A 26,969-nucleotide genomic window follows, 5' to 3' on the forward strand; every position below is an offset into this window, starting at 1 on the left:
GTAATAATCATTTCCAGCAGTGACCAGCAGAGGGCAGCATGTTGTCAGTGTTTGTTTGTCAGAGTATTTGATGTTTGAATCTGTGATTTCATTGAAGAATCAAACAGAGCATCAAACAGCTTGTTTCAGGGCTGAATGTGACGACACAGATCTTCACATTAGAGTCTCAGCAGCTAAATCTGACTTTGTTTCTGATTCAAGTTTCTCATTAACAAGCTCTTTACCTGATGTGTTGCAGACACTGAGGTGTCCTGTGTTTTCATGGAGAGCTGCATCTTACCGTGCAGCTTCCAGAGCGGAGCTGATATAAAAATCCAGTGGACTCAGGTGACAGCAGGCGACCTTTATGTCCACGTCTTCTACAGCAACCAAGACCAGCTCAGACACCAGAACCAGAGCTTCATAAACAGAACATCACTGTTCAAGGACCAGATCTCCAGAGGAAACGCCTCACTCCAGCTGACAGGGGTGGAGGTTCAGGACCAGGGCAGGTACAGATGCTTCACCAGCACCATGGGAGGAAAGGAGGAGTCATTCATCAACCTGAGAGTGGACGGTATGAGAGAGTTTTATATGAAGTGCATTTATAAATGTACTGTAGAAGATATGTTGTCAAATTCATAACAAAGTCAGCAGCATGAGGCATTCAGGGACACTTCAACTAACTGACTCTTTCTCTGTTTCAGGGAACTCAACCCAAGTCAGAGGCATTACAGGTGTGGTGGTTGTGGTCATTCTGGCCGTATCAGCAGGCCTGGTGGGCTACTGCTGTGCAAAACTCTTCATGAGAAAAGGATGTATGGATGCTCATAGAGACGGGCGACAACCTGCAAACATAAAGCCTCTGACCATGGACGTCAGCAGCTCAGAGGAGTAAAAAGTTAAAGGTTTGAAGAAGAACAACATCTCATTTTTTAGTTTTCTGTTGTTGTTGTTTTTTTCTATTTGTACTTTTTAATAATCAGCCACTAAATGAATCTTTATGGACGTTTAATTTGGTACGTTCACCTCGTGTTGATGTTATTTTGTACTGAACTGCAGTGCATTGTGGATTGTATTCATATTTACATTCTGTTGTTGTGTTAAATGTTAAATAAACTACGTAAAGATCACCTCACCTGTCTCTACTGATGATTAGCCATGTAGGTAGATTTAGTTTTATCCACATTAGTTATCAATCCATCTAACCTCAGAGGTATAATTACACTGTAGGTGTGGATTCACAGCATGAACACGTCTGGTGGTGCTTTATAGATTAAAAAATGCAACAGGGGAAACTTGAACCATCCAGAGGAGGTGACAGACAGAGAGGCATTTAGTTCTTGACTCAAAATAAATCCTCACCTCCTCTACAAAGACTGGACAATAGATGGAGTCAGAGAACATCGACCATCTTTGCTCTGTGCTGCCTCAGTTTAACCTCTGCTGCATCTGAATCCACAGATCTGACTGAAACAAAGAAACTGAGCGTCAGTCAGCGTCTGTTTTTCTTTTTATTATCTATTTTTGTTTCTTTCTCCTCTGATCCAGAGTTTCTCTGGTTTTAAATACACACAGACAGTCTATAGCTCCTCTGTAGGTTACAGATCTGTACACTCTGTCAGTGCAGAAGAAGTCAGAGACAGTAAACACATCATGTTGCTGATTCTAGTGTCTTGGTGACAGTTTTGAAAATTACTGTGTTGTACTTGAAGCAGTCTTGATTTTTCTGTGGACTTCCTGCTGAAGCACTTGGACACTATTATACAGCACTGATTATTTTGGCAACAAGTGAGAATGTGATGCTACCCTCAGCTGCTCAGATTCAGTCAGACTGTATGTGGTCAGACTGGTTTGCCAACTTGGCATGAACGTCACTCTGCTGTGGATTTACATTATTATCAGAACACAGCAGCTCTGACAGAGGAAGTCTAACAGGAGGATGGCTGTGGTCAAGGTTACAGTGTTTTTTCTGATCCTGAACTTTCTGCTGACTTTTACCAGAGGAGGTGAGTGAGGCGTTCACAGCTGTCTGATCTTATTCACATCTAAACATAAAACACATAAATCACCTCTTAAACATTGTACTGTATTGTAGGATATGACTGCTGCTAACAAGGTTTGTTTATATCACTAATAACCAGTTTGACTTTATTCATGCTCTCGAGGAAAATGCTAAATATGGAGACAAAAACTCCTCTGTTTGTATGTGTTTTATTGAGGTCTTTTGGAAACTTATGTATGCAGATGATGCAGTGTTCTAACGTAGAAGAGGTGTTCAGCTCTTGCTACATGTACATACAATCTGGATGACCTGTGTCGTGTGCATCATTTCACACACTCCCAAAATTTTAGACAGTTTTATATCTGTAGAAACTCCACTACAGTTTAAAATAAAGTTGTGTTGGTTTGAATAATGTTTGGTTGCACAGCCTGAGGTTGTACAGACCGGTAGACCAACTGGCTAGATGTCTATGTCTAGTGTCTTATAAGAGAAGTCCATTGTCAAAACAGACATTTTTCATCAGATAGCTGTCAGATAGAGTATCTACTTGAGTATCTCTTGAGTATCTACTTGTTTTGCTTTCTTTTTTCTCTTGCTTGCGCCGGATTAAAAATGTCCTTTAGATGACATCTCTTCTGCTGCAGTAGAGGCACTGGCTACAGTTACATCTGTATTTAGATCCATGGGAAAGACGTCAGTACATTAGTGTGATATGTAAGGAAAAACAGAGGAGCAACTTTTCCTCAGGTGACTGAGAATGTCAGTGTAGAACATGATCAGACTGTGACAGCAAGAACAGTTTGTCAACAATTACATAGAGATATAGATATTATAGTAGGGTTGCTGTGTTTTAAATTCCAATAGTTTTTACTATCTACACTATCATTACCATTAACACTAGAATAATATAAAAATAAATAATGAAATAGTGATTAAGATGACAAGAACAGAATATTTAATTTTATTATTACTACTGGTGCTTAGTTTTTTAACTATGCTTTAAGTAGTGTTACCATTAAGTTAATAATGTTCATTGTTGTTTCACGGGTGGTCCTGATATTTCTGAATCTTTATTTCTGTAAAGCCAGTCTGCAAAGTAAGAGAGAGCAGATCTGCTGAGCAGCTGAGAGCTTTACAAAACATTTTATTCTTGTGAAACACTGGAGCCTTTTACTTGAGGCCTCTAAAAGCTATTCAAATGACACAGCTACTGTGAACCTATTAAAGGCCAAAGGTCAAAAAGAGTTGAGAAAAGAGTTTTCCATTGTTGCTAAAATGAATTTTTTCAGGTCTGATTTTACTTACTGTGGTTACTTTGATTATGGTAGTTTTCACTGATGTTGTTGCAGTACTGCATTGTTTTGGTGGTGTGTTCTATTGTTAATATAGACACTAACATGAGATACAGTTTGTTTTCTGATGTAAGTCTCTAAATATTAAGTAAAACTCTGTTGTGTTAGTGTGGATAAAAACAACTGTCTAAAGCATTAACAATCAGGTCTTAACTGAACTGAACTGAACTGAACATTGATCAGTGTCTCTTTACCTGATGTGTTGCAGACACTGAGGTGTCCTGTGTTTTCATGGAGAGCTGCATCTTACTGTGCAGCTTCCAGAGCGGAGCTGATCCAGTCATCCACTGGATTCAGTTGACAGAACGATTCCTTCTTGTCCACCACTACCACAACAAAGACCAGCTCAGACTCCAGAACCAGCGCTTCAGAAACAGAACATCTCTGTTCAAGGACCAGATCTCCAGAGGAAACGCCTCACTCCAGCTGACAGGGGTGGAGGTTCAGGACCAGGGCAGATACAGATGTCACACCAGCACCAACAGCAGGAAGGAGGAGTCATTCATCAACCTGAGAGTGGACGGTATGAGAGACACACAGAAAATACACAAAGACATTAACTGTAATTAACAACATCCTCTATTTTCTTGCAGCTCCAGTCAGTAAAGTCAACATGGAGCAGGTAGGAAACAGGATCATCTGCAGCTCAGAGGGGATCTACCCTGAACCTGATCTCACCTGGTCCACCAGTCCTCCATCCAACCTGAACCTCCAGAACCAAACCAGCATCCAGCAGACTGAGCAGCAGCTCTACAACATCAGTAGTTCTCTGATACTTTCAGACAGTGAAACTGATCTGATCTACATCTGCACCATCAGCACTCGCAGCAACAGCAGGAGAGTCACTTTGTTTATAACAAGTAAGTGGGTTTTTTTTGTTGTTTATTAAATGAATGTGGTGGCTCAGGCAAGTAAAGGGAATATACAGCTGGGACACTTCAACTAACTGACTCTTTCTCTGTTTCAGGGAACTCAACCCAAGTCAGAGGCATTACAGGTGTGGTGGTTGTGGTCATTCTGGCCGTATCAGCAGGCCTGGTGGGCTACTGCTGTGCAAAACTCTTCATGAGAAAAGGATGTATGGATGCTCATAGAGACGGGCGACAACCTGCAAACATAAAGCCTCTGACCATGGACGTCAGCAGCTCAGAGGAGTAAAAAGTTAAAGGTTTGAAGAAGAACAACATCTCGTCAGAAAGGTGAAATCCTGATGCAAACCACAGACATTCATGTCATATAAAGAAGAAGAGTTGAAGATGAACAAACCTCTCCACTAGAATCTGAAGGATTAACTGATCCTCTGATGTTGTTCCTGTTCTACATCATGTTCTGATGCTCCACTCAGACTCAGAAAGGTTTCAGTGTGTTGTAACTGTGACGACATCCTGCAGTGATTTCACAGAGTTCACTTCTGCACAGAGAGAACTTCAACCACTGGAGTAAAACAGTAACACAGACAGCATTAACAGAGCAGCTTCAACACAAACAGCACATTCACTGAACCAGAAATAATCAAATGAAGGAACAGAATCTACCCGGTGACATGAAGGGAAGTGATACATATTTTTTTATTTGTATTGTTTTAATTTATGGCAAATTTAATTTGATTAAAAAAATATGTATTGAACCTTGTGTTGATGTCTTTTTGTATTGAACTATAGGGCATTTAAGATTTTATTCACAAATAAATAAACTATGTAAAGACATTGGGTTTCATCCACATTAGTTATCAATCCATCTAACCTCAGAGGTATAATTACACTGTAGGTGTGGATTCACAGTGTGAACACGTCTGGTGGTGCTTTATAGATGAAAAAATGCAACAGAGGAAACTTGAACCATCCAGAGGAGGTGACAGACAGAGAGGCATTTAGTTCGTGATTCAAAATAAATCCTGACTTCCTCTACAAAGACTGACTGTATGTGGTCAGACTGGTTTGCCAACTTTGCATGAACGTCACTCTGCTGTGGATTTACATTATTATCAGAACACAGCAGCTCTGACAGAGGAAGTCTAACAGGAGGATGGCTGTGGTCAAGGTTACAGTGTTTTTTCTGATCCTGAACTTTCTGCTGACTTTTACCAGAGGAGGTGAGTGAGGCGTTCACAGCCGTCTGATCTTATTCACATCTAAACATAAAACACATAAATCACCTCTTAAACATTGTACTGTATTGTAGGATATGACTGCTGCTAACAAGGTTTGTTTATATCACTAATAACCAGTTTGACTTTATTCATGCTCTCAAGGAAAATGCTAAATATGGAGACAAAAACTCCTCTGTTTGTATGTGTTTTATTGAGGTCTTTTGGAAACTTATGTATGCAGATGATGCAGTGTTCTAACGTAGAAGAGGTGTTCAGCTCTTGCTACATGTACATACAATCTGGATGACCTGTGTCGTGTGCATCATTTCACACACTCCCAAAATTTTAGACAGTTTTATATCTGTGGAAACTCCACTACAGTTTAAAATAAAGTTGTGTTGGTTTGAATAATGTTTGGTTGCACAGCCTGAGGTTGTACAGACCGGTAGATCAACTGGCTAGATGTCTATGTCTAGTGTCTTATAAGAGAAGTCCATTGTCAAAACAGACATTTTTCATCAGATAGCTGTCAGATACTTTCTGTAAGTGGAATCCTGCAGAACCAGTCAGGAGACCTCATGAACACTTTCATTTTAGACCCCTCACCCCTCACTGGACTACTGACAGTGATTTTTCAAACTGACTTTCTGTTTCTGTTGTCTTATCCTACAACATGAAAGAAAGAACAGCTTTATGACAACCAGTCAGCCATGACAGGGTTTGGCTTTGTCTTTGGTAGAGACCTTTTTTCTATCAGAAGACCAAAATAATATACATACCTGTTCTCTATCTCTACTTATTTATATGCACACAAACACACACAAACACACACACACACACACACACACACACACACACACACACACACAGAAGCTTGAGTATCTACTTGTTTTGCTTTCTTTTTTCTCTTGCTTGCGCCGGATTCAAAATCTTTAGATGACATCTCTTCTGCTGCAGTAGAGGCACTGGCCACTGTGGCTGGCTGCACCAACCATGGGTCTCCATTACCTTTGAACATAAAGCATAGTCAGGCAGGACTGTCACATGGGTTTGCACCAAAAGAAGAGCGCAGGCCTAAATGCTAGACCCCCACAGTCAGGGTTGAGTGATCACCTTCACCCTATAAAGTCCTTTCAATGCATTTAAACTCATTTTCATTGTAGACAGTTCTGGTATTTCTACATCTATATTTCTGCAAACCTGGTAATTCGAAGGACGAGGCCAATAAACTTCAAAGATCTGCTGATCAGCTGAGAGCTTTACTCAAACCTTGAGGCCTCTAAGAGCTATTAAAATGAAACAAGCTCAGACATATGCTATCTGATGAGCCACTGTGAAGTTTAAATTGATTAGTTATTAAAGGTCAAAGGTCAAAAAGTGGAGGATTCAGTATTTTGCTGAGAGAGTTTGCACTACAGCATTGTTTTGGTGGTCTATGGATATTAAATACTTCTTGTGTTTATTTATTGTTATCTATTGTTAATAAAGGGACAAACATTACACAGCAGCTAAATCTGACTTTGTTTCTGATTCAAGTTTCTCATTAACAAGCTCTTTACCTGATGTGTTGCAGACACTGAGGTGTCCTGTGTTTTCATGGAGAGCTGCATCTTACCGTGCAGCTTCCAGAGCGGAGCTGATCCAGTCATCCACTGGATTAAGGAGACAGAAGGAAACCTTTATGTCCACTCCTTCTACAGGAACAAAGACCAGCTTGGACTCCAGGACCAGTACTTCAGAAACAGAACATCACTGTTCAAGGACCAGATCTCCAGAGGAAACGCCTCACTCCAGCTGACAGGGGTGGAGGTTCAGGACCAGGACAGATACAGATGCTACACCAACACCATCAGAGGAGAGGAGTCGTCATTTATCAACCTGAAAGTGGACGGTATGAGAGACACAAAGAATACAAAAACCTATTTATTTGTGTTTTTGTTTCTATAATGTACAGTAGTAACATGGTGTCAAATTCATAACAAAGTTCCTCTTTTCTTGCAGCTCCAGTCAGTAAAGTCAAGATATTGCGAGTAGAGAACAGGATCATCTGCAGCTCAGAGGGGATCTACCCTGAACCTGATCTCACCTGGTCCACCAGACCTCCATCCAACCTGACCCTCCAGAACCAAACCAGCATCCAGCAGACTGAGCAGCAGCTCTACAACATCAGTAGTTCTCTGATACTTTCAGACAGTGAAACTGATCTGATCTACATCTGCACCATCAGCACTCGCAGCAACAGCAGGAGAGCAGCTTTGTTTAAACCAAGTGAGTGTGAGAAATTTTCATCATGTCAAGGCTCCATCCTCTAAATAATGATTCTAATAACACAAACACAAACAATGAGTGAGTCACATCATGAGGGAATATACAGCTGTGAAGTCATTGATGCTGAGGAGACTCTGATAACCAACACCTTTCTGAGGAGAGAGAAAAGTCAAGGTGAGGCAGCATTAAGTTAGGAACTCTTAGTCTATATGAGCAACTACTGTTATTATCTGTAATATCTGTATGAGCTGCAAACATCCAAACATCAGAAAACACCATCATGATGCATTCAGGGACACTTCAACTGACTCACTCTCTTTCTGTTTCAGGGAATTTAACCAAAGTTAGAGACGTTACATGGGAGGTGTATGCAGCCTTTTTGCTCATAGCAGCAGCAGCAGCAGCAGCAGGGCCAGCTGTAGTTGTGCTGTACCATAAAAAGAAAACAGGTAAAATAACATTCTGTCTTCACTTTTTAATTCATTTCTTATTGTTTGTATTGATGATGATGTTTTTTCTCTCAGGTTGACAAGAAAACAACGTGAGAAAGTGAAACAATGATGAAACCAAATGTAAGTAAATCTTCTGTGTTAGAAATGAACTTGTTAAAGGAGAATATTGTTGTCATGAAGTTAAAAGTTCAGATCTAGTTAGAAATGAAGAGGTGTCGGAGCTAAAAAGATGATCTCAGTCACAATACATGAGATGAAAACATCAGACTCACTCAGTGAGTTCTGCTCTGTGTTTCTCTCTTATATGGATTGTTTTACCTTGATGCAGAATCTTATTTCAACTTGTTTGCAGGGAAATGGAGATTGTTTCATTTGAAGACTCTGGTCACACCCTGCAGTCCTGAGATGTGACCTAAAATTACCTTTCAACTATCTATTATACAGCCACACAACTTGTGATTTATTTATTTATTTATTGTATTGTAAATAAAGTGTTTAAATTGAAGTGAATTATATTAAATATTCATATATGTTAAATGACTGTGAACAAAACTTTTATATCTATAAATGTAAATGTATTAACTAAAGAACATTGTTTGTTGGATTAATGAAGGAAACTGAAAATTATAAAGCCTCTGTCTCGCTCTCTTTAAACTGCAGAACTGTCATCAACAAGTCTGTAAAACTGATCATGTTATGATCTGGTTTAACCTTCAGATCCTCCTGTTTCATCTGTTCTCTTGTTTAAAGTGTTGGAATAAATTGATTCTGTGCTGCTGTTTTCCAGCATCACCACTAGATGGTGGTGTTGCTTCGTTAGCGACTGAAGTTCATTAATAAAATGTGTGACTTTCAGACACGATTATGAATATTGATCCATCTGTTCAGACAGTTGATTAGATCAGGTGGTTAAGCATCAGTATGATCAGCCTCCATCAATGACACTCATTCTCCCAGGTGATCATGTTTATGTTGGGCTCCTTTGTTACTTTCATTACTTTCACTTTCACTCTCTCTCAGTTGCTCTCGGCGCCCTCTGGTGGCCACAGAGGCAGTTACACTACAGTTGGAAGAATTACCTCCAGTACAGCTCCACTTTCATCTTGTTGACATGTTACATCCTCTGTTTTTTTACATTTACTCTCATTAGATCAGATTTAATAACATGGACATATAAGATTATCTTTCAGTTCTGTATTTGATCTACTCCTCCCTCTGTTCTCCTCTTTTCTTCACTTCATGCCTCCATTTGCCACAAGTTCCTACATTTCATTTCCCAACAACAACCACATTACAGTTGAGTGTTAGTCTGACGGTGGGTGAGGAGACTGTCCACCACCACCCTAACACCGTCTCATCCCTCCATAGTTTGGACTGTGTCGGCTCAATGACATGTAAGTTTGCTTTGTTTAATATCTGAAGACTGTATTCTAGCCTTGATACCTTTATGATTTTGTTACTTTTTAATACGTTTGGATTTTCAGTGTTTGGTTCAGATGTTGTTTCATTAGTAGAATATTTGTTCATTTCTACAGTATTCCAAATGAGTGAACTCTCTCTTGTAGACTTGTGAGCAGCTGTGTGATTCAGTAAACTCTGCTGGGACAGTGGTATCTACACAGAACAGATGATAAACAGAGGACGGCCATGGTCAGCTGTGTCCTGTGGTCTCTGCTTCTGTCTGTTATGTTGCTGACTCCTACAAGAGGAGGTGAGTGACACTTGAAGTATTTTTTAGAGGCTGAGGATCCATTGAGTTGATTTAACTTATCTTTCTCTCTTTTATTAAGACCAACTAAATCTCAGACTTCACCAAAGATGGAAGACGTGTTGGTGACAACAAACAAAAAGAGAATCAGAAATGAAACTGTGTCTTAGACTTTGATCAGGAGCAAAACATGTGACAATGACAGAAAAAAGCTGATGTGTCATGTGTTGTTGAAAGCAGTGGTTTTAAGTCAAGTGTCATGTTCGTTAAACACTGAGCTGAGTTAAAGTCAGACGACCACATCTGCATGCTGAAAGCAAAGGTGTACAGTATATCTCTGTTCTTACAGGCTTCAGAATAATGAGATGAATTCACATCATTCAGTATCCAGGTTTCTGATCAAACTGTTTTAAAAAGGTGTTGATTCATCTTCATAGAAAATTTACTTTGTTCTCAACTGAAGCTCTTTACCTGATGTGTTGCAGACACTGAGGTGTCCTGTGTTTTCATGGAGAGCTGCATCTTACCGTGCAGCTTCCAGAGCGGAGCTGATCCAGTCATCCACTGGACTCAGGTGACAGCAGGAAACCCCTCTGTCCACTCCTACTACCGCAACCAAGACCAGCTCAGACTCCAGAACCAGCGCTTCAGAAACAGAACATCTCTGTTCAAGGACCAGATCTCCAGAGGAAACGCCTCACTCCAGCTGACAGGGGTGGAGGTTCAGGACCAGGGAGGATACAGATGCTACACCAGCACCAACAGCAAGAAGGAGGAGTCATTCATCAACCTGAGAGTGGACGGTATGAGAGACACACAGGAAATACACAAAGACATTAATTAGTGATTAGTTATCCATACGCAGCATCAACATCCTCTTTTCTTGCAGCTCCAGTCAGTAAAGTCAACATGGAGCAGGTAGGAAACAGGATCATCTGCAGCTCAGAGGGGATCTACCCTGAACCTGATCTCACCTGGTCCACCAGTCCTCTATCCAACCTGACCCTCCAGAACCAAACCAGCATCCAGCAGACTGAGCAGCAGCTCTACAACATCAGTAGTTCTCTGATACTTTCAAACAGTGAAACTGATCTGATCTACATCTGCACCATCAGCACTAGCAGCAACAGCAGGAGAGTCACTTTGTTTATACCAAGTGAGTGTTTTTAAAAAGACTCTGAAACTTTCATGAGGGAATATACAAGTCAAGGTGAGGCAGCATTAAGTTAGGAACTCTTAGTCTATATGAGCAACTACTGTTATTATCTGTAATATCTGTATGAGCTGCAAACATCCAAACATCAGAAAACACCATCATGATGCATTCAGGGACACTTCAACTCACTCACTCTCTTTCTGTTTCAGAGGATTCAACCAAATTTAGAGAAATTGCACGTGGATTGGTTGGACCTATTTTGTTGGCAGCAGCAGTAGTAGTTTTCCTGGTGTGGTATATAAAAAAAAGGTAAAATCACATTCATCAGCTTTCCCTTCAGTTAACCTCTAGTTAGAAATTAACTTCTATGATGGTTTATCTTGCTCTTTATACTTTAGAATAAATGAGGAATTGTTTTTAGTTTACATTTATTTTTACATTTAGTTTTGAATTTTATTTTGTTTGCAGAGAAAATGAACTTGAACACTTCAATGAAGCAACGTCTCACCAGAATGGAGTAGCCTCATCTAATGATCCTCTGATTGGATGAAATGAAGACTCTGATCACTCTGAGCAGTCCTGAGCTGTGACTGTATTAAATGACTGGTCAATATGGACGAGAAGTGGAAACAAAAACAGCTGAAGATAAATGAACCTGTCGACTATGAACAGAAGGATTAAATGATAGTTGGACGTATTGATGAACTCATTTCAGTTTCAGAAGAAAAAACAAAGCTACAATGGACCAGTGTTAAGCTGAAGCTGAGAACTGAACTGAGCACAAATTTGAAAACATTGTCAACATGATCCTTCAGTTCAGGTTTTTAAGTTGTTTAGCAAACACATCCTTCTCAAACTGATCAATGAAGGTCAAGAACTGTTTGAGTTTAAGATGTATTTTATGAATTAACTTTGCACTTTGACTGTTTCTACACTAAACTGTGTTCAGCATGAAGCTTTGTGGACAGACTCCAGCTCATGACACTCAGGTTTTTAGAAGAAGGACGTCCTGTCTCTTCTTCTGAGATATTGAGCAAAGGAGCTGGATGTTTCTGCTCTGGTTTACTGTATGTATACATTTTATTTTAATAAAAATCTATATTGATTATTTTCTGGTCCCGGACCTGTTAGTCCTGTTCACTAGTCCATCCATGATACTAACAAGGAGACTACCTCTCACCTTCTGACTCTGGTAAGGAGTCAGAAGGTGAGAGGTAGAGGGTGAAGGTGAGGGTGGTTCAGGACCAGGACAGATACAGATGCTTCACCAGCACCATGAGAGGAAACAAGGAGGAATTTTAATGAATTAAATTTCTCTCAGAGCTCTGAAAACAGATGAGCTGTGTTTTCAGTTTCTGTCCAGCAGAGGGCGCTGTAACCTCATCAGTCTGTTACTGACTTCATGAACCTTTTCCTTTCTGTTAACACCCATCCTGAGGTCTGTAACTTTTGAAATGTCATGTAAACATTAAAAACATACATACACTCAGTCTCCAGTAAATTACATAAAAACAATTTATAGGCCTCCAAATAAAATAAATGATAAAAAAAACAGGATTTCTGTTTTCATTTTTTCTTTCTGACTCAACAATAAACATTTAAATCTCGAGCTGGGACCATAACAATTTTCTGTGTCAATGAATGTCAACGACATAGATTTGATCTCTGCCTCCACTGATTCTGACAGGAGAGTCAGTTTGTTTATACCAAGTAAGTGTTTTTAAAAAGACTCTGGAACTTTATTAAATGAATGTGGTGGATCAGGCAAGTAAATCATGAGGGAATATACAGCTGTGAAGTCAGTGATGCTGAGGAGACTCTGATAACCAACACCTTTCTGAGGAGAGAGAAAAGTCAAGGTGAGGCAGCATTAAGTTAGGAACTCTTAGTCTATATGAGCAACTACTGTTATTATCTGTAATATCTGTATGAGCTGCAAACATCCAAACATCAGAAAACACCATCATGATGCATTCAGGGACACTTCAACTCACTCTCTCTCTTTCTGTTTCAGAGGATTCAACCAATGTTGGAGCCATTATAGGTGGAGTGGTTGGAGCCATTTTGGTCGTAGCAGCAGTAGTTGTCCTGGTGCTGTGCTGTAAAAAGAAAAGTAAAACTAGAAATAGTATTGACAGATGTTCGTACAGACGTGCGAACAGCCCACAAACATGATGCCTCATATGCAGTCCTGAGCTGTGACTGTATTAAATCAGTGTGAACATGGAGACGTTCTCCAACCTCTCCACTGGACTCTGAAGGATTAACTGATCCTCCATCAGTGTCTCAGCAAACGATGGCCTCTCCTGTTTGGTTTCATCTTCACAGAACAGAGAGAGAAAAACCAGATCAGACCAGGATGAAGTCTGTATCTGAGGCTCTGCACTACACTGCAGGAACACACTGGTTTGTCAGTGAAAAGCTCAACATATGAAACCAGACAAAGCTCCAGACTCCTCCTCATCCTCATCCTCTGCTGCAGCTCCACCACATGATGAGGAGACTCCTCCAACTCAAGACAAAAGAACACTAGCACACACAGCACAACATAACAGCACTGAGAATAAGTAACTAATGGTGTCAGAACTGTAACCACATGTCTCTCAATGTGAGGGAAGTTTAGAAATGTTTGTTTGCTCAGAACCTGGGTGACAGAGACACAGGGTGATAACTTATAATAAAATAATAAAATAATAAATAGAAATGTCATTTTCTGGAGCTTCTGTAAAAGTCTATGATATAATAAGGAGAGATTTGTATTTGTGTTTTGCTTGCTCTTATGGTAACTGTCTCATCATGTTTATATGCTGATCTTTCTCTTATTGATTTATCTGTTTTCTCCTGCAGCTCATGCTCTGATTCTACATGTTGACCTGATTTCACTACAGTTTCTTACAGTTGTTTCAGCTGCTCTAAAGCTCACTGACACTGAAAGAAAACTGACACTAGATTATTTTTGACAGTCCCTTCCTGTCTGATTAAGTTTTGGTGTGTGTGAGGGATCCACACAGTGCAGATGACACTACAGAGAATGAGCAGGCTCAGCTGTGTCCTGTCTGTTCTGTTGCTGCTGACTCTCACAACAGGAGGTAAGTGAACTTTAAGTGATTGAAATAGAGGCTGTCTGCTGCTTGGTGTATACAGGAGTCACAGTTAATGTGAGGCCACGTGTTCAACACTTGTTGATACTAAGCATAGTCATCTAGGACTACCAATTCTAACTTGATTATATTCAGGGTTATAAGTGATTCAACAGACCAGCTCTTAAAGAGGCTCTCAGTGGAACCTCTCTGTATTTTTCTCCAAATATAAAGTCAAGAGGAGGCTGAGGATGGATTCAGATTCTTTCAGTGGATTAATCTAGTCACAGTCCTCAAAGATGCAGAAGCTACAATCTCTCTCTCAGCAAAAATGGTGCTGAGCCTGCACTGAAAAACATGCAACTGTAACTGGCAGAAAATAGACCATATTGCATGTGTCATCTGTTGTAAAACGTTAAACAGTCGACCACATCCACTGAGAGCGTTTGGAAAAGCTAAACATCCAGTAGACCACAAAATCCTGTCAAGCTGTTTCCTAACGCTCTTCATTCATTTCAGCCCAGACTTCCCCTCTTTCATAACTTATCTTACTCTGGTCTTAATTCCATTGATGGTGCTTTTATACTTTTTGAAGTTGTTTCACCTTAATGCTTCTCTTCCAGGCTGCAGAGATGTTTCTAATGTTTAGTTTACTCTCTTTGATAAAGATGAAGTGGATATTTTCCTGTATTGAACCTTAACATGAAGCTCTTTACCTGATGTGTTGCAGACACTGAGGTGTCCTGTGTTTTCATGGAGAGCTGCATCTTACCGTGCAGCTTCCAGAGCGGAGCTGATCCAGTCATCCACTGGTTTCAGGTGACAGCAGGACACCATCCTGTCCACTCCTACTACCGCAACAAAGACCAGTTTGGACTCCAGGACCAGTTCTTCAGAAACAGAACATCTCTGTTCAAGGACCAGATCTCCAGAGGAAACGCCTCACTCCAGCTGACAGGGGTGGAGGTTCAGGACCAGGGCAGATACAGATGCTTCACCAGCACCATGAGAGGAAAGGAGGAGTCATGTGTCAACCTGAGAGTGGACGGTATGAGAGACACACAGGAAATACACAAAGACATTTGTCTGTGTTTGTTATGTACAGGTCAGTTGTAAATGTACAGTGTAAACATGGTATCAAATTGATAACAAAGTTCCTCTTTTCTTGCAGCTCCAGTCAGTAAAGTCAACATGGAGCAGGTAGGAAACAGGATCATCTGCAGCTCAGAGGGGATCTACCCTAAACCTGATCTCACCTGGTCCACCAGACCTCCATCCAACCTGACCCTCCAGAACCAAACCAGCATCCAGCAGACTGAGCAGCAGCTCTACAACATCAGTAGTTCTCTGATACTTTCAGACAGTGAAACTGATCTGATCTACATCTGCACCATCAGCACTCACAGCAACAGCAGAAACACCACTTGGAGAAAACCACGTGAGGATTATATCTCACCTGTTACCTAAACCAATAAATCAAGTTGTTATAACTTTGTTAAATATTGGCTGCATTTACAAAGTTAAAAATATAAATAACACAAGTTAAGGCGGTGGTGTTTCCATCTTATCCACAGGGGCCAGACTGTATGAGCCTGCAAACATCCAAACATCAGAAAACATCATCATGATGCATTCAGGGACACTTCAACTGACTCACTCTCTTTCTGTTTCAGAGGATTCACCCAATGTTGGAGCCATTATAGGTGGAGTGGTTGGAGCCATTTCTGTAGCAGCAGCAGTAGCAGCAGTAACAGTAGTTGTCCTGGTGTGGTATATTACAAAAAGGTAAAATAACATTCCTCTTATTTCTTCATTCATTTCTTGTTGTCTTTATTGATGATGATGCTTCTTGGACTCAGGAAATCTCTCAGGTCGACAGAGAAACGTTAGAAATGCACTGCTGCACTGCATCATACACAAAGTTGACATGTTAATGGAAAAATATTATTTGGTTTAACTTAAAACCAGTTTCTGACTCAATCAGCTCATTTGGATTCCACACAAACAAATCAAACAAAGTGAATCTTTCCTCCTCAGTTAAAGTGTGTTTAGAAATGAAGAGGTGTCTGAGCTAAAAAGATGATCTCAGTCACAGTGTGAGTGTCAGACGACTGGAAGCAGAGTTTAACACAGTACATGAGATGAAAACATCAGACTCACTCAGTGACACAGAAAATCTACTGAAGGAATCAGGATTTCTGTCATGGCTTATTTTGATCTTTATACTGAAGAAGAAGAAATAAAGGATTGTTTTGATTTTACTTTTATATGTTTCTGATGCTGAATTTTCTTCAGGTTTGTTTGCAGGAGAATAGAACTTGAAGAACGTACAAATGAATTAACTTCTCACCAGAATGGAGAAGTCTCATCTATTGCTCCTCTGATTGATGGTAATACAGACCCTGATCACTCTGACCAGAACATATAAATGATAACTGGATGTTTTGATGATCTCATTTCAGTGACAGCTGAGAACTGAGCTGAGCATTAATTTGAAAACGTTGTAAATAAAACCTTCAGTTCTGTTTTTAAAGCCATTTAACAAACACATCCTTGTCAGTCCAGTTACTGAAGGTCAAAGACTGTTTGATGTAAAAATGTATTTTATCATTACTATGTACCTGCCTAATGTAGTAGTATTACATATCATTAGTAGAATGTAGTGACTGTGGACTGATGAACATCTGAACTCTCTGACTCTTTAACTCTCTCCTGCTTCATGCAGCTTCATCATGAGTCTCTCTGATATTTCATGAGGCAGATGTTTGTTGTGAGTAACAAACTCTAAAGGTTTGAGTTTTCTAAGTCAGAGCAGCTTTAACTCACTTCTCTGATCTGCTTTCACTGACTGGACTTCAGGTTTGTTTCTGTCATTAGCTGAGAGGTTCACATTCATTTCCAACCTGCTCTGTGCATGTTTCAGTCATAATGATAAGAGGGTGATAACTGCTGTGTATTTTAATACTTGCTGTGATTTATTCTTAATAAAATCTATACTGAATGTTTTGTTCTTGTCCAGTTTGAACTTCATGTGAAGCATCATGTTGTTGGTTCTGGGTACAAACCTTGTATCTCCACACACTAGTGTGTATTTGCTGTCCTTAAAAAGCCACTGAGGAGCTGCTCTTGTGACACTTTGTGCTGACACACACTTTGAGAAGAAATGTCCAGAGTGTCCATGATGAAAACTTGACATGTGTTGTGCAGATTGATTCATCTCACCACTTGCTGATGTTCAGCTCTGTCCACTGTAGCTCTGTACATCAAACAGGACAATCTGCTCCACAAAACACACAACATCAAGTCACCAACACCTGAACATCATCAACCGTCACTTTCACTGATCCAAAACAAGGCAGCGCCCCCTGCTGGTCGGAGGTGTCGACAGAAATAACAAAGACACACAGAGAAGTTCATTTAGTTCCAGTCTTTTCAGCTGCTTTAAAGCTCAGTAATAAGTTTGTCTGAAGTCACACACTGGATCCTCATTGGTCGTCTCATCAGCAGGGGGCGCTGTAACCTCATCAGTCATTCAGTCAGTCAGTAAAACACAGAGAGGACTGATTGAAAACCTCTCCCTCATCTAACAGACTGTTAAACCCTCCTCCTCTGCTCTGTGGTGAGAGTTCTCTCACAGTCAGAGTTGAATCCACTGCAGATTGTCTGTGGTTGTGGACTGACTGACTTGTTTTAATGTTGGAGGACAGCTCTTCCATTGACTGCCAGCACCGTCCCTGGGCTGTTTGTGACTGATGGACAAAGGTTTGGAGGATAAACTGCATTTTCTAACAGAGCAGCTTCACTCACTTATTTCACACCATCTTTCTTTACACACAACTTTAGTTTATTGTCGTCTAAATCAACTGTTTGATTCCTTTTCATCAACTTTCATCTTTTAGTCTTTAGACTTTTTACATGTGGAAACCTGCTCTCTGCTCTTCCTGCTCTGTGTTTGAAGGTGTCTGAAATGGTTAAATCACATTCATCAGCATGAAGAACAACTGTACTGTGAAACCAGCAAGTTTTATCTCCAGGTATCTGGGAGGAACATTAAATGCAGTAAGTCTCTACTCTGCTTTCACTTCTGAATGTCATTTTTCTGCTCCCTGAGAGGTGACAAATCAAAACTAATTATTAATGTGGAAGTTAGAGATGGTGAATAACTAATTTAACTCATTACACTGTGAATGTTGATGGTGATTATGAAGATCACTGTGTGAATTAAAAGGTCATCAAACTCATATTTATAAAGGGCTGATTAACAGCCTGTTGTTTCAGCTGCAGCTTCCTTGTCTTCAGTCAGCTCCTTTAAGACAAACTGAAAAATAATAGTGTGCAGATAAATAACCTGATTAACATCTGAAGCCCTAACCAGTAAATCAGTTCAGTCAGCCCAGGTGTAACTGTCATATCCACCTTCATGTCTCTGTTCTGTCTCTCAGTGCAGAGCTACACAGGAAGTCTAACAGGAGGATGACCAGGGTCCAGTTCACCCTGTTGTTGGAGGTCATGACCTTTCAGTGGATGTTAACTCTTTCCAGAGGAGGTGAGTGAGGCGTTCACTGTCTGATCTTATTCAGTCAGGATAGAAATGATGTTCAAACTGGAGCTGCTGCATTCAGTGTCTCAGTGAGCTACGTTGTATTGTAATAATCATTTCCAGCAGTGACCAGCAGAGGGCAGCATGTTGTCAGTGTTTGTTTGTCAGAGTATTTGATGTTTGAATCTGTGATTTCATTGAAGAATCAAACAGAGCATCAAACAGCTTGTTTCAGGGCTGAATGTGACGACACAGATCTTCACATTAGAGTCTCAGCAGCTAAATCTGACTTTGTTTCTGATTCAAGTTTCTCATTAACAAGCTCTTTACCTGATGTGTTGCAGACACTGAGGTGTCCTGTGTTTTCATGGAGAGCTGCATCTTACCGTGCAGCTTCCAGAGCGGAGCTGATCCAGTCATCATCTGGATTCAGTTGACAGCAGGACTCCCTCTTGTCCACTACTACGACAACAAAGACCAGCTTGGACTCCAGGACCAGCACTTCAGAAACAGAACATCACTGTTCAAGGACCAGATCTCCAGAGGAAACGCCTCACTCCAGCTGACAGGGGTGGAGGTTCAGGACCAGGGCAGATACAGATGCTACACCAGAACCAATGGCAGGAAGGAGGAGTCATTCATTAACCTGAGAGTGGACGGTATGAGAGACACACAGGAAATACACAAAGACATTAATTAGTGATTAGTTATCCACATGCAGCATCAACATCCTCTATTTCTTGCAGCTCCAGTCAGTAAAGTCAACATGGAGCAGGTAGGAAACAGGATCATCTGCAGCTCAGAGGGGATCTACCCTGAACCTGATCTCACCTGGTCCACCAGTCCTCCATCCAACCTGAACCTCCAGAACCAAACCAGCATCCAGCAGACTGAGCAGCAGCTCTACAACATCAGTAGTTCTCTGATACTTTCAGACAGTGAAACTGATCTGATCTACATCTGCACCATCAGCACTCGCAGCAACAGCAGGAGAGTCAGTTTGTTTAAACCAAGTAAGTGTTTTTAAAAAGACTCTGGAACTTTATTAAATGAATGTGGTGGATCAGGCAAGTAAATCATGAGGGAATATACAGCTGTGAAGTCAGTGATGCTGAGGAGACTCTGATAACCAACACCTTTCTGAGGAGAGAGAAAAGTCAAGGTGAGGCAGCATTAAGTTAGGAACTCTTAGTCTATATGAGCAACTACTGTTATTATCTGTAATATCTGTATGAGCTGCAAACATCCAAACATCAGAAAACACCATCATGATGCATTCAGGGACACTTCAACTCACTCACTCTCTTTCTGTTTCAGAGGATTCAACCAATGTTGGAGCCATTATAGGTGGAGTGATGGTTGGAGCCATTTTGGTCGTAACAGCAGTTTTCTTGCTGCTGTGCTGTAAAAAGAAAACAGGTAAAATAACATGTCGACACTTTTTAATTCATTTCTTGTTGTTTGTATTGATGATGATGTTTTTTCTCTCAGGTCGACAAGAAAACAACAGGAGGGAGTCAAACAATGATGAAATACAAATGTAAGTTAAGTGAGTTTTATCTGTATAGGACCAATTCACAACAGAAGTGATCTGGAGGCACTGTACATACAGAGCAGGTCTAGACTGTACTCTTTATAACATGTACAAAGAGAGACCCAACAGATCCACCATGAGCAGCACTGGGCGACAGTGGAAAAGAAAAACCTCCTTTTAAGAGGCAGAAACATCGAGTAGAACTGGACTCAGGGTGAATGTTGTTGTTGTGTTTGATGATAAAGTTTATTACATTTTTGTTTGCAGGGAAATGGAACCTGAAGAACATGAATGAACGAATGAAGGAACGTCTCCTCACGGAAACGTGTTGAGGAGGAAACAAAGCTGGCAGCTGGAATTCAGATCTTTTGAGCAGCTAAATTAGATTCTACCTCATGTCCTGATGCTTCATTTGGACTAAACAGTAAAAAATAAACAACAAAACAACACTGGATTGGAACAGAGGTGACACTACTCTAAACAGAGCCAAGATCTTACTGCACTAAATACACAGTAACTACAACACTGTTCCAGTTTAGCCTCGTTCAAGTTTGTTTTAAGAACAAACACTAATTCTCATTTTCTTTTGCCAACGTTTCACAAATTTTCATCTCAAGTTTCCAGATATTTGAATGGAAACACGCCTACTTCTGTTCCTGTTTGTAGAAATAAAATGTTTGAAAGTGAGACATAGTTTTTTAGAAAGTTACAGGTTTGATTATTAAGCTGCATATTAGAAGTCCAGTGTTTATGGTAGGGTTGTTTACTGTACTGAAGCTGCTGTCATAGTGAGTTTACCTGGTAACAGCTGCTGCAGATGTTAGTGCTGTAGTTTACTTGTTTTTGTGTGTTTTTTTTAAACATTTTTCTAGTTCAGAGTTCATCACTGTTTTTGTATTTTTACTGAAGTGAGTTGTTTGTTTTTTATTAAAATAAAGATCTCTCAGTCTTTTCTCTCAGTCTTATCCACTGATTTAAAGCTTGATGATCTTTGTTATACCCATCGCTTGCAGCAGAGGGCGCTGTCTCCACTGAGCATTTGAGCTCCCAGTTTCCTCTTTGGCAGAGTAGCAGAGTCACAGCAGAGAAGAACAGAGAAAATGACAACAGGTGTAAATGACAGTATTGAATGAGGGTTTTGCGCGTTGTAACCATTTCCGCCGTGGAGAGTACCGAAGGAGAACTGGATGGCTGCAAACTTAAAATAGCAGCTGCCTCTTACTGTAAACCCCAGTAAACAGTAAAATCACAAGCTATACTTATATGAGTTTTAATTTAAAAAAATGTATTTTACTCAAGTGTGGATGGTCTAGTGTGGGCGGGCCAGTGCCTGTAGGACATGTTCCTCTGGTGCAAGAGGCGAGAGATGGGCGATCCCAGACTTTCTGTTATAGTAATGATAAAAATGATAAAAAGATCATTACATTTGAGGGTATAATATGACACATACTAGTCCAGTTAAATAAAAGTATATTATGCAAATAGAAGTACAAATAGTTCAGTATTTTACAGAAATACTATGATTAAATTAGATTTTTTTTTTAAGTAATTCTGTCATATATGAATGTACATGTGCATATACATTGCACCTTCTTAAAGATTTCTTAAACCTCTTAAACAAAAAGGGAAAAGAATCTGAACTCTAGATGTTACACTATAAAAATATTATAGAAACTAGAATGCTAATAATGTATTAGAATAAGAATACAGCTCCATTTTTACCCTGATACTCTCAAGTAACAACACAATTCATGATAAGATTGTGATGATGATGTTTAGAAATTTAGGGTCAGACACAACAAAAAACCCCAACACATGAAGTCTAACAGGAGCATGACCTGGGTCCAGATCAACCTGGACCTGAGCTGTGACTGTATTAAATGAGTGTGAACATGGAGACGTTCATGTCATATGGACAAGAAGCTGAAGATGAACAAACCTCCCCACTGGACTCTGAAGGATTAACTGACCCTCTGATGCGTTCAGGTGCTGTGGAGGAAACACAAACTAAACTGAACCTGTGTTTGTACAGTCTGCTCTGGCTGCCAATGAATATACTAAAAAGTAAAGTCAAAGGATCTAGATCAGGAGTTTGCTGCAGTCTCTGTGGTTTCCTGCCGCAGCAGCAAGCATAGTGTGAACAAAACAGACTCAGTGTGAACCACTGTGAGCAGTCACTTTGAGGAAGACATCAGGTATGTGTCCAAACAGAATAGAAATATGATGTTCACCTCTGTTTAATATTGATATTAATTCTAGGTCCAGTTGATTTATTCTTCAGCAGCTCATCATGTTCTAACTGTTGATACGTGTTGACGTTAAGTTGAGCTTCTGTCAGTGAGGATGTTGTTCAGAGGGGAGGTGAGAGTCGAGCTGTTTGACATGAGGAGAATTTATTTATTCATTTCCATCGATCATCAGTGTGATTACAGATTATTAACAGTCTATGAAACAGAGCAGTTTGTAGTCGGAGATCAATGTGCAACACAGGCTGAGGCTGTCTCATTCTCTTTAAACTGCAGAACTGTCATCAACAAGTCTGTAAAACTGATCATATTATGATCTGGTTTAACCTTCAGATCCTCCTGTTTCATCTGTTCTCTTGTTTAAAGTGTTGGAATAAATTGATTCTGTGCTGCTGTTTTCCAGCATCACCACTAGATGGTTTTTTATCCATCAGTTTTTTTATCCTTTATACTTGGTATTTTCTGCTCTTTATGGCTGAATACTTTCCAGACTTCCTTAGACTTGTTCAGAATCCAGTTTGTGACTGGATGAAATGAGACCTGTTCTTTAACAATGTACCTACATACACTCCAGTCTTGATGTAAATCCCACAGAGGGTATTTACACGTCTCCACAGCTACATGCTTTACAAAGCTACATACAGCTGAATGCTGGAGACGGTAAATAACTAGTTTAACTCATTACATTGTGACTGTTGATGGTTATTATGAAGATCACTGAGTGAATAAACAGGTAATAATAAGACTGACACAGTCCTTGTTCTCAGAGACAGTGTGTCTGTGTTAGACCTCAAAGGAGTGGGCGCCTCATGTTTTGCCTGCAACAGAGAAAGCAGCATTTTTCTGCAGTATGTGGTTACTGAAGCAGGAAACACTTAGTCTCAGTGTGAGCCAGTGTTGTGTTTAATAGAGAGGTTGTTTGAGATAAATATGCAGGTGACAGAAGAGCCATACAGCCATCTTTGTTATCAGCGTTAAGCTTCTGAGAGTGAGGATGTCATTCAGAGAACAGGTTGGAGCTGAGCTGTTTAACATGTGAGGAGAATTTACTGAAACAGACTTCACTGCTCTGCCTTTATCATTAATAATCTGTCATCTAACAATGTTTGAATCAGCCTGTCCTTCTAACATCGTCTGCAAGTCCCTGTGTATGAGCAGATAAATTAACTGGTTAATGTGAAACCAATTCAATCAGCAGGTGGAAATTCCACCTTCATGTCTCTCAGTGCAGAGCTACACAGGAAGTCTAACAGGAGGATGACCAGGGACCAGTTCACCCTGTTGTTGGAGGTCATGACCTTTCAGTGGATGTTAACTCTTTCCAGAGGAGGTGAGTGAGGCGTTCACTGTCTGATCTTATTCAGTCAGGATAGAAATGATGTTCAAACTGGAGCTGCTGCATTCAGTGTCTCAGTGAGCTACGTTGTATTGTAATAATCATTTCCAGCAGTGACCAGCAGAGGGCAGCATGTTGTCAGTGTTTGTTTGTCAGAGTATTTGATGTTTGAATCTGTGATTTCATTGAAGAATCAAACAGAGCATCAAACAGCTTGTTTCAGGGCTGAATGTGACGACACAGATCTTCACATTAGAGTCTCAGCAGCTAAATCTGACTTTGTTTCTGATTCAAGTTTCTCATTAACAAGCTCTTTACCTGATGTGTTGCAGACACTGAGGTGTCCTGTGTTTTCATGGAGAGCTGCATCTTACCGTGCAGCTTCCAGAGCGGAGCTGATATAAAAATCCAGTGGATTAAGGAGACAGAACATATTCCTGTCCACTCCTTCTACAGCAACCAAGACCAGCTCACAGACCAGGACCAGCAGTACATAAACAGAACATCACTTTTCAAGGACCAGATCTCCAGAGGAAACGCCTCACTCCAGCTGACAGGGGTGGAGGTTCAGGACCCAGGCAGATACAGATGCTTCACCAGCACCATGAGAGGAAAGGAGGAGTCATTCATCAACCTGAGAGTGGACGGTATGAGAGACACACAGGAGATACACAAAGACATTAATTAGTGATTAGTTATCCATATGCAGCATCAACATCCTCTATTTCTTGCAGCTCCAGTCAGTAAAGTCAACATGGAGCAGGTAGGAAACAGGATCATCTGCAGCTCAGAGGGGATCTACCCTGAACCTGATCTCACCTGGTCCACCAGACCTCCATCCAACCTGAACCTCCAGAACAAACCCAGCATCCAGCAGACTGAGCAGCAGCTCTACAACATCAGTAGTTCTCTGATACTTTCAGACAGTGAAACTGATCTGATCTACATCTGCACCATCAGCACTCGAAAAAACTGGAGGAGAGTCACTTTGTTTAAAACAAGTAAGTAGTGGTAGAAAGTAACTAAGTGCTTTTTCTCAAGAACTGTATGAATGTGATGCATTTCCATCTTCTTAAATCTGAACATTTGTCTCTGCTATACTCTTTCTCTAAACAACAACATTTGGTGTTTTTGACATTTAGTTGTACACATTGTTTCAAGTTGTAACTGAAGGTAATTAGATAATAACGTTTGGTGGCAGCCCTGAACATTTGCTCCATCTCAGCCAGTTACGTTGAAAAGTCACTTCAGTCGTCAATGTATATGTAATAATGTCATGTTTCATTTCAGCTTTCACTTTTATAAATGGGTCCAACCCTGAAACAACAATCTCCTGCCCTGACTCAATCACCTCAATAACAGGCTTCAGTCTCACCTGGAGATTCAACCACAGTCAGATCATCCTGAACCAGAGCAGAGCTGACATCAACTACACAGTGTCAGAGGAGTGGAGGCAGCAGGTGAAGGGTGTGTCAGAGTCAGGCAGCCTCATGCTACAGGACTTATCTTCACATCATGAGGGAATATACAGCTGTGAAGTCAGTGATGCTGAGGAGACTCTGATAACCAACACCTTTCTGAGGAGAGAGAAAAGTCAAGGTGAGGCAGCATTAAGTTAGGAACTCTTAGTCTATATGAGCAACTACTGTTATTATCTGTAATATCTGTATGAGCTGCAAACATCCAAACATCAGAAAACACCATCATGATGCATTCAGGGACACTTCAACTCACTCACTCTCTTTCTGTTTCAGAGGATTCAACCAATGTTGGAGCCATTATAGGTGGAGTGGTCATTTTGGTCGTAGCAGTAGCAGCAGTAATTTTCCTGGTGCTGCACCGTAAAAAGAAAAAAGGTAAAATAACATTCTGTCTAAACGTTTTAAAATTCAATTCTTGTTGTTTGTGTTGATGATGATGGTTCTTCTCTCAGGTCGACAGAGAAACAACAGGAGGGAGTCAAACAATGATGAAACGCAAATGTAAGTAAATCTTCTCTATTAGAAATGAGCTGCTGAACTGTGTGAACTACAGTATAGAAGTTAAAGGAGAATATTGTTGTCATGAAGTCATTGGTTCTTTTTCTAGATCATGTTGTCATTGATTTAATGAATAAATGAGTGAATCTTTCCTCCTCAGTTAAAGTGTGTTTAGAAATGAAGAGGTGTCTGAGCTAAAAACATGATCTCAGTCACAGTGTGAGTGTCAGACGACTGGAAGCAGAGTTTAACACAATACATGAGACGAAAACATCAAACTCACTCAGTGACACAGAAAATCTACTGAAGGAATCAGGATTTCTGTCATGGCTTATTTTACTGTGTTTCTCTTATTTGATCTTTTTATTGAAGAAGAATAAATAAGGGATTGTTTCAGCTGATGCTGAATCTTATTTCGATTTGTTTGCAGGGAGATGGGCTTTACAGCTTTCTGAACCTACAGAGGAAGATCAAGACAAAAAGACACATTTGGGGTTTGAATCTGTGGAGGTGAAGACTCTGGTCACACACTCCAGTTAAATACATGTATATACACTTAGCATGAAGCTAGGTAATATAGAGCTACCCACCTTCATATATACTGTGTATTCTGCACTTTAATTTTTTCTTGCTCTAAAATGATTCTCATCATTATGATTGTTAAAATTTGTATATCTGTGTTTGTACATTTTATTTATTACTCAGTACTTGCTCATTTTATATGTTTCATGTTTTCTTGTTGGAATAAATTGATTCTGTGCTGCTGTTTTCCAGCATCACCACTAGATGGTGGTGTTGCTTTGTTAGTGACTGAAGTTCATTAATAAAATGTGTGACTTTCAGATACTAATATGAATATTGATCCATCTGTTCAGACAGTTGATTAGATCAGGTGGTTAAGCATCAGTATGATCAGCCTCCATCAATGACACTCATTCTCCCAGGTGATCATGTTTATGTTGGGCTCCTTTGTTACTTTCATTACTTTCACTTTCACTCTCTCTCAGTTGCTCTCGGCGCCCTCTGGTGGCCACAGAGGCAGTTACACTACAGGTGGAAGAATTACCTCCAGTACAGCTCCACTTTCATCTTGTTGACATGTTACATCCTCTGTTCTTTTACATTTACTCTCATTAGATCAGATTTAATAACATGGACATATAAGATTATCTTTCAGTTCTGTATTTGATCTACTCCTCCCTCTGTTCTCCTCTTTTCTTCACTTCATGCCTCCATTTGCCACAA

At 40.2% G+C, this 26,969-nt stretch overlaps 1 protein-coding gene and 2 long non-coding RNA genes across 4 annotated transcripts in view; 2 read left to right on the plus strand and 1 right to left on the minus strand.

Moving 5' to 3' along the window:
- The window catches only part of LOC108885048 (immunoglobulin superfamily member 10), a 131,671-nt gene that overhangs the window by 27,793 nt on the left and 76,909 nt on the right, over positions 1-26,969 (plus strand). The window contains exons 8-9 of the mRNA XM_051066906.1: positions 10,339-10,574; positions 19,207-19,288. Coding sequence (XP_050922863.1) covers positions 10,339-10,574; positions 19,207-19,288 — 318 coding nt within the window. The remainder of the gene's footprint in view (positions 1-10,338; positions 10,575-19,206; positions 19,289-26,969) is intronic.
- Positions 3,919-26,969, minus strand: part of LOC127139253 (uncharacterized) — a 33,382-nt gene continuing 10,331 nt past the window's right edge. Inside the window, exons 2-3 of one of the 2 annotated variants that reach the window (XR_007809427.1) lie at positions 15,336-15,545; positions 3,919-4,004 (exon numbers count right to left, since the gene is read on the minus strand). This is a non-coding gene — a long non-coding RNA (uncharacterized LOC127139253). Of the gene's footprint in view, positions 4,005-10,720; positions 10,818-15,335; positions 15,546-26,969 lie in introns of those variants that run through there. The other variant, XR_007809426.1, reaches the window with a different exon arrangement.
- Positions 7,710-8,686, plus strand: LOC127139254 (uncharacterized). The gene is made up of 4 exons (XR_007809428.1): positions 7,710-7,867; positions 8,023-8,142; positions 8,218-8,265; positions 8,498-8,686. It is a non-coding gene; the product is annotated as an uncharacterized LOC127139254 (long non-coding RNA).

The sequence above is a fragment of the Lates calcarifer genome, linkage group LG24, assembly GCF_001640805.2.
Source record: "Lates calcarifer isolate ASB-BC8 linkage group LG24, TLL_Latcal_v3, whole genome shotgun sequence".
Classification (NCBI taxonomy): domain Eukaryota; kingdom Metazoa; phylum Chordata; class Actinopteri; family Centropomidae; genus Lates; species Lates calcarifer.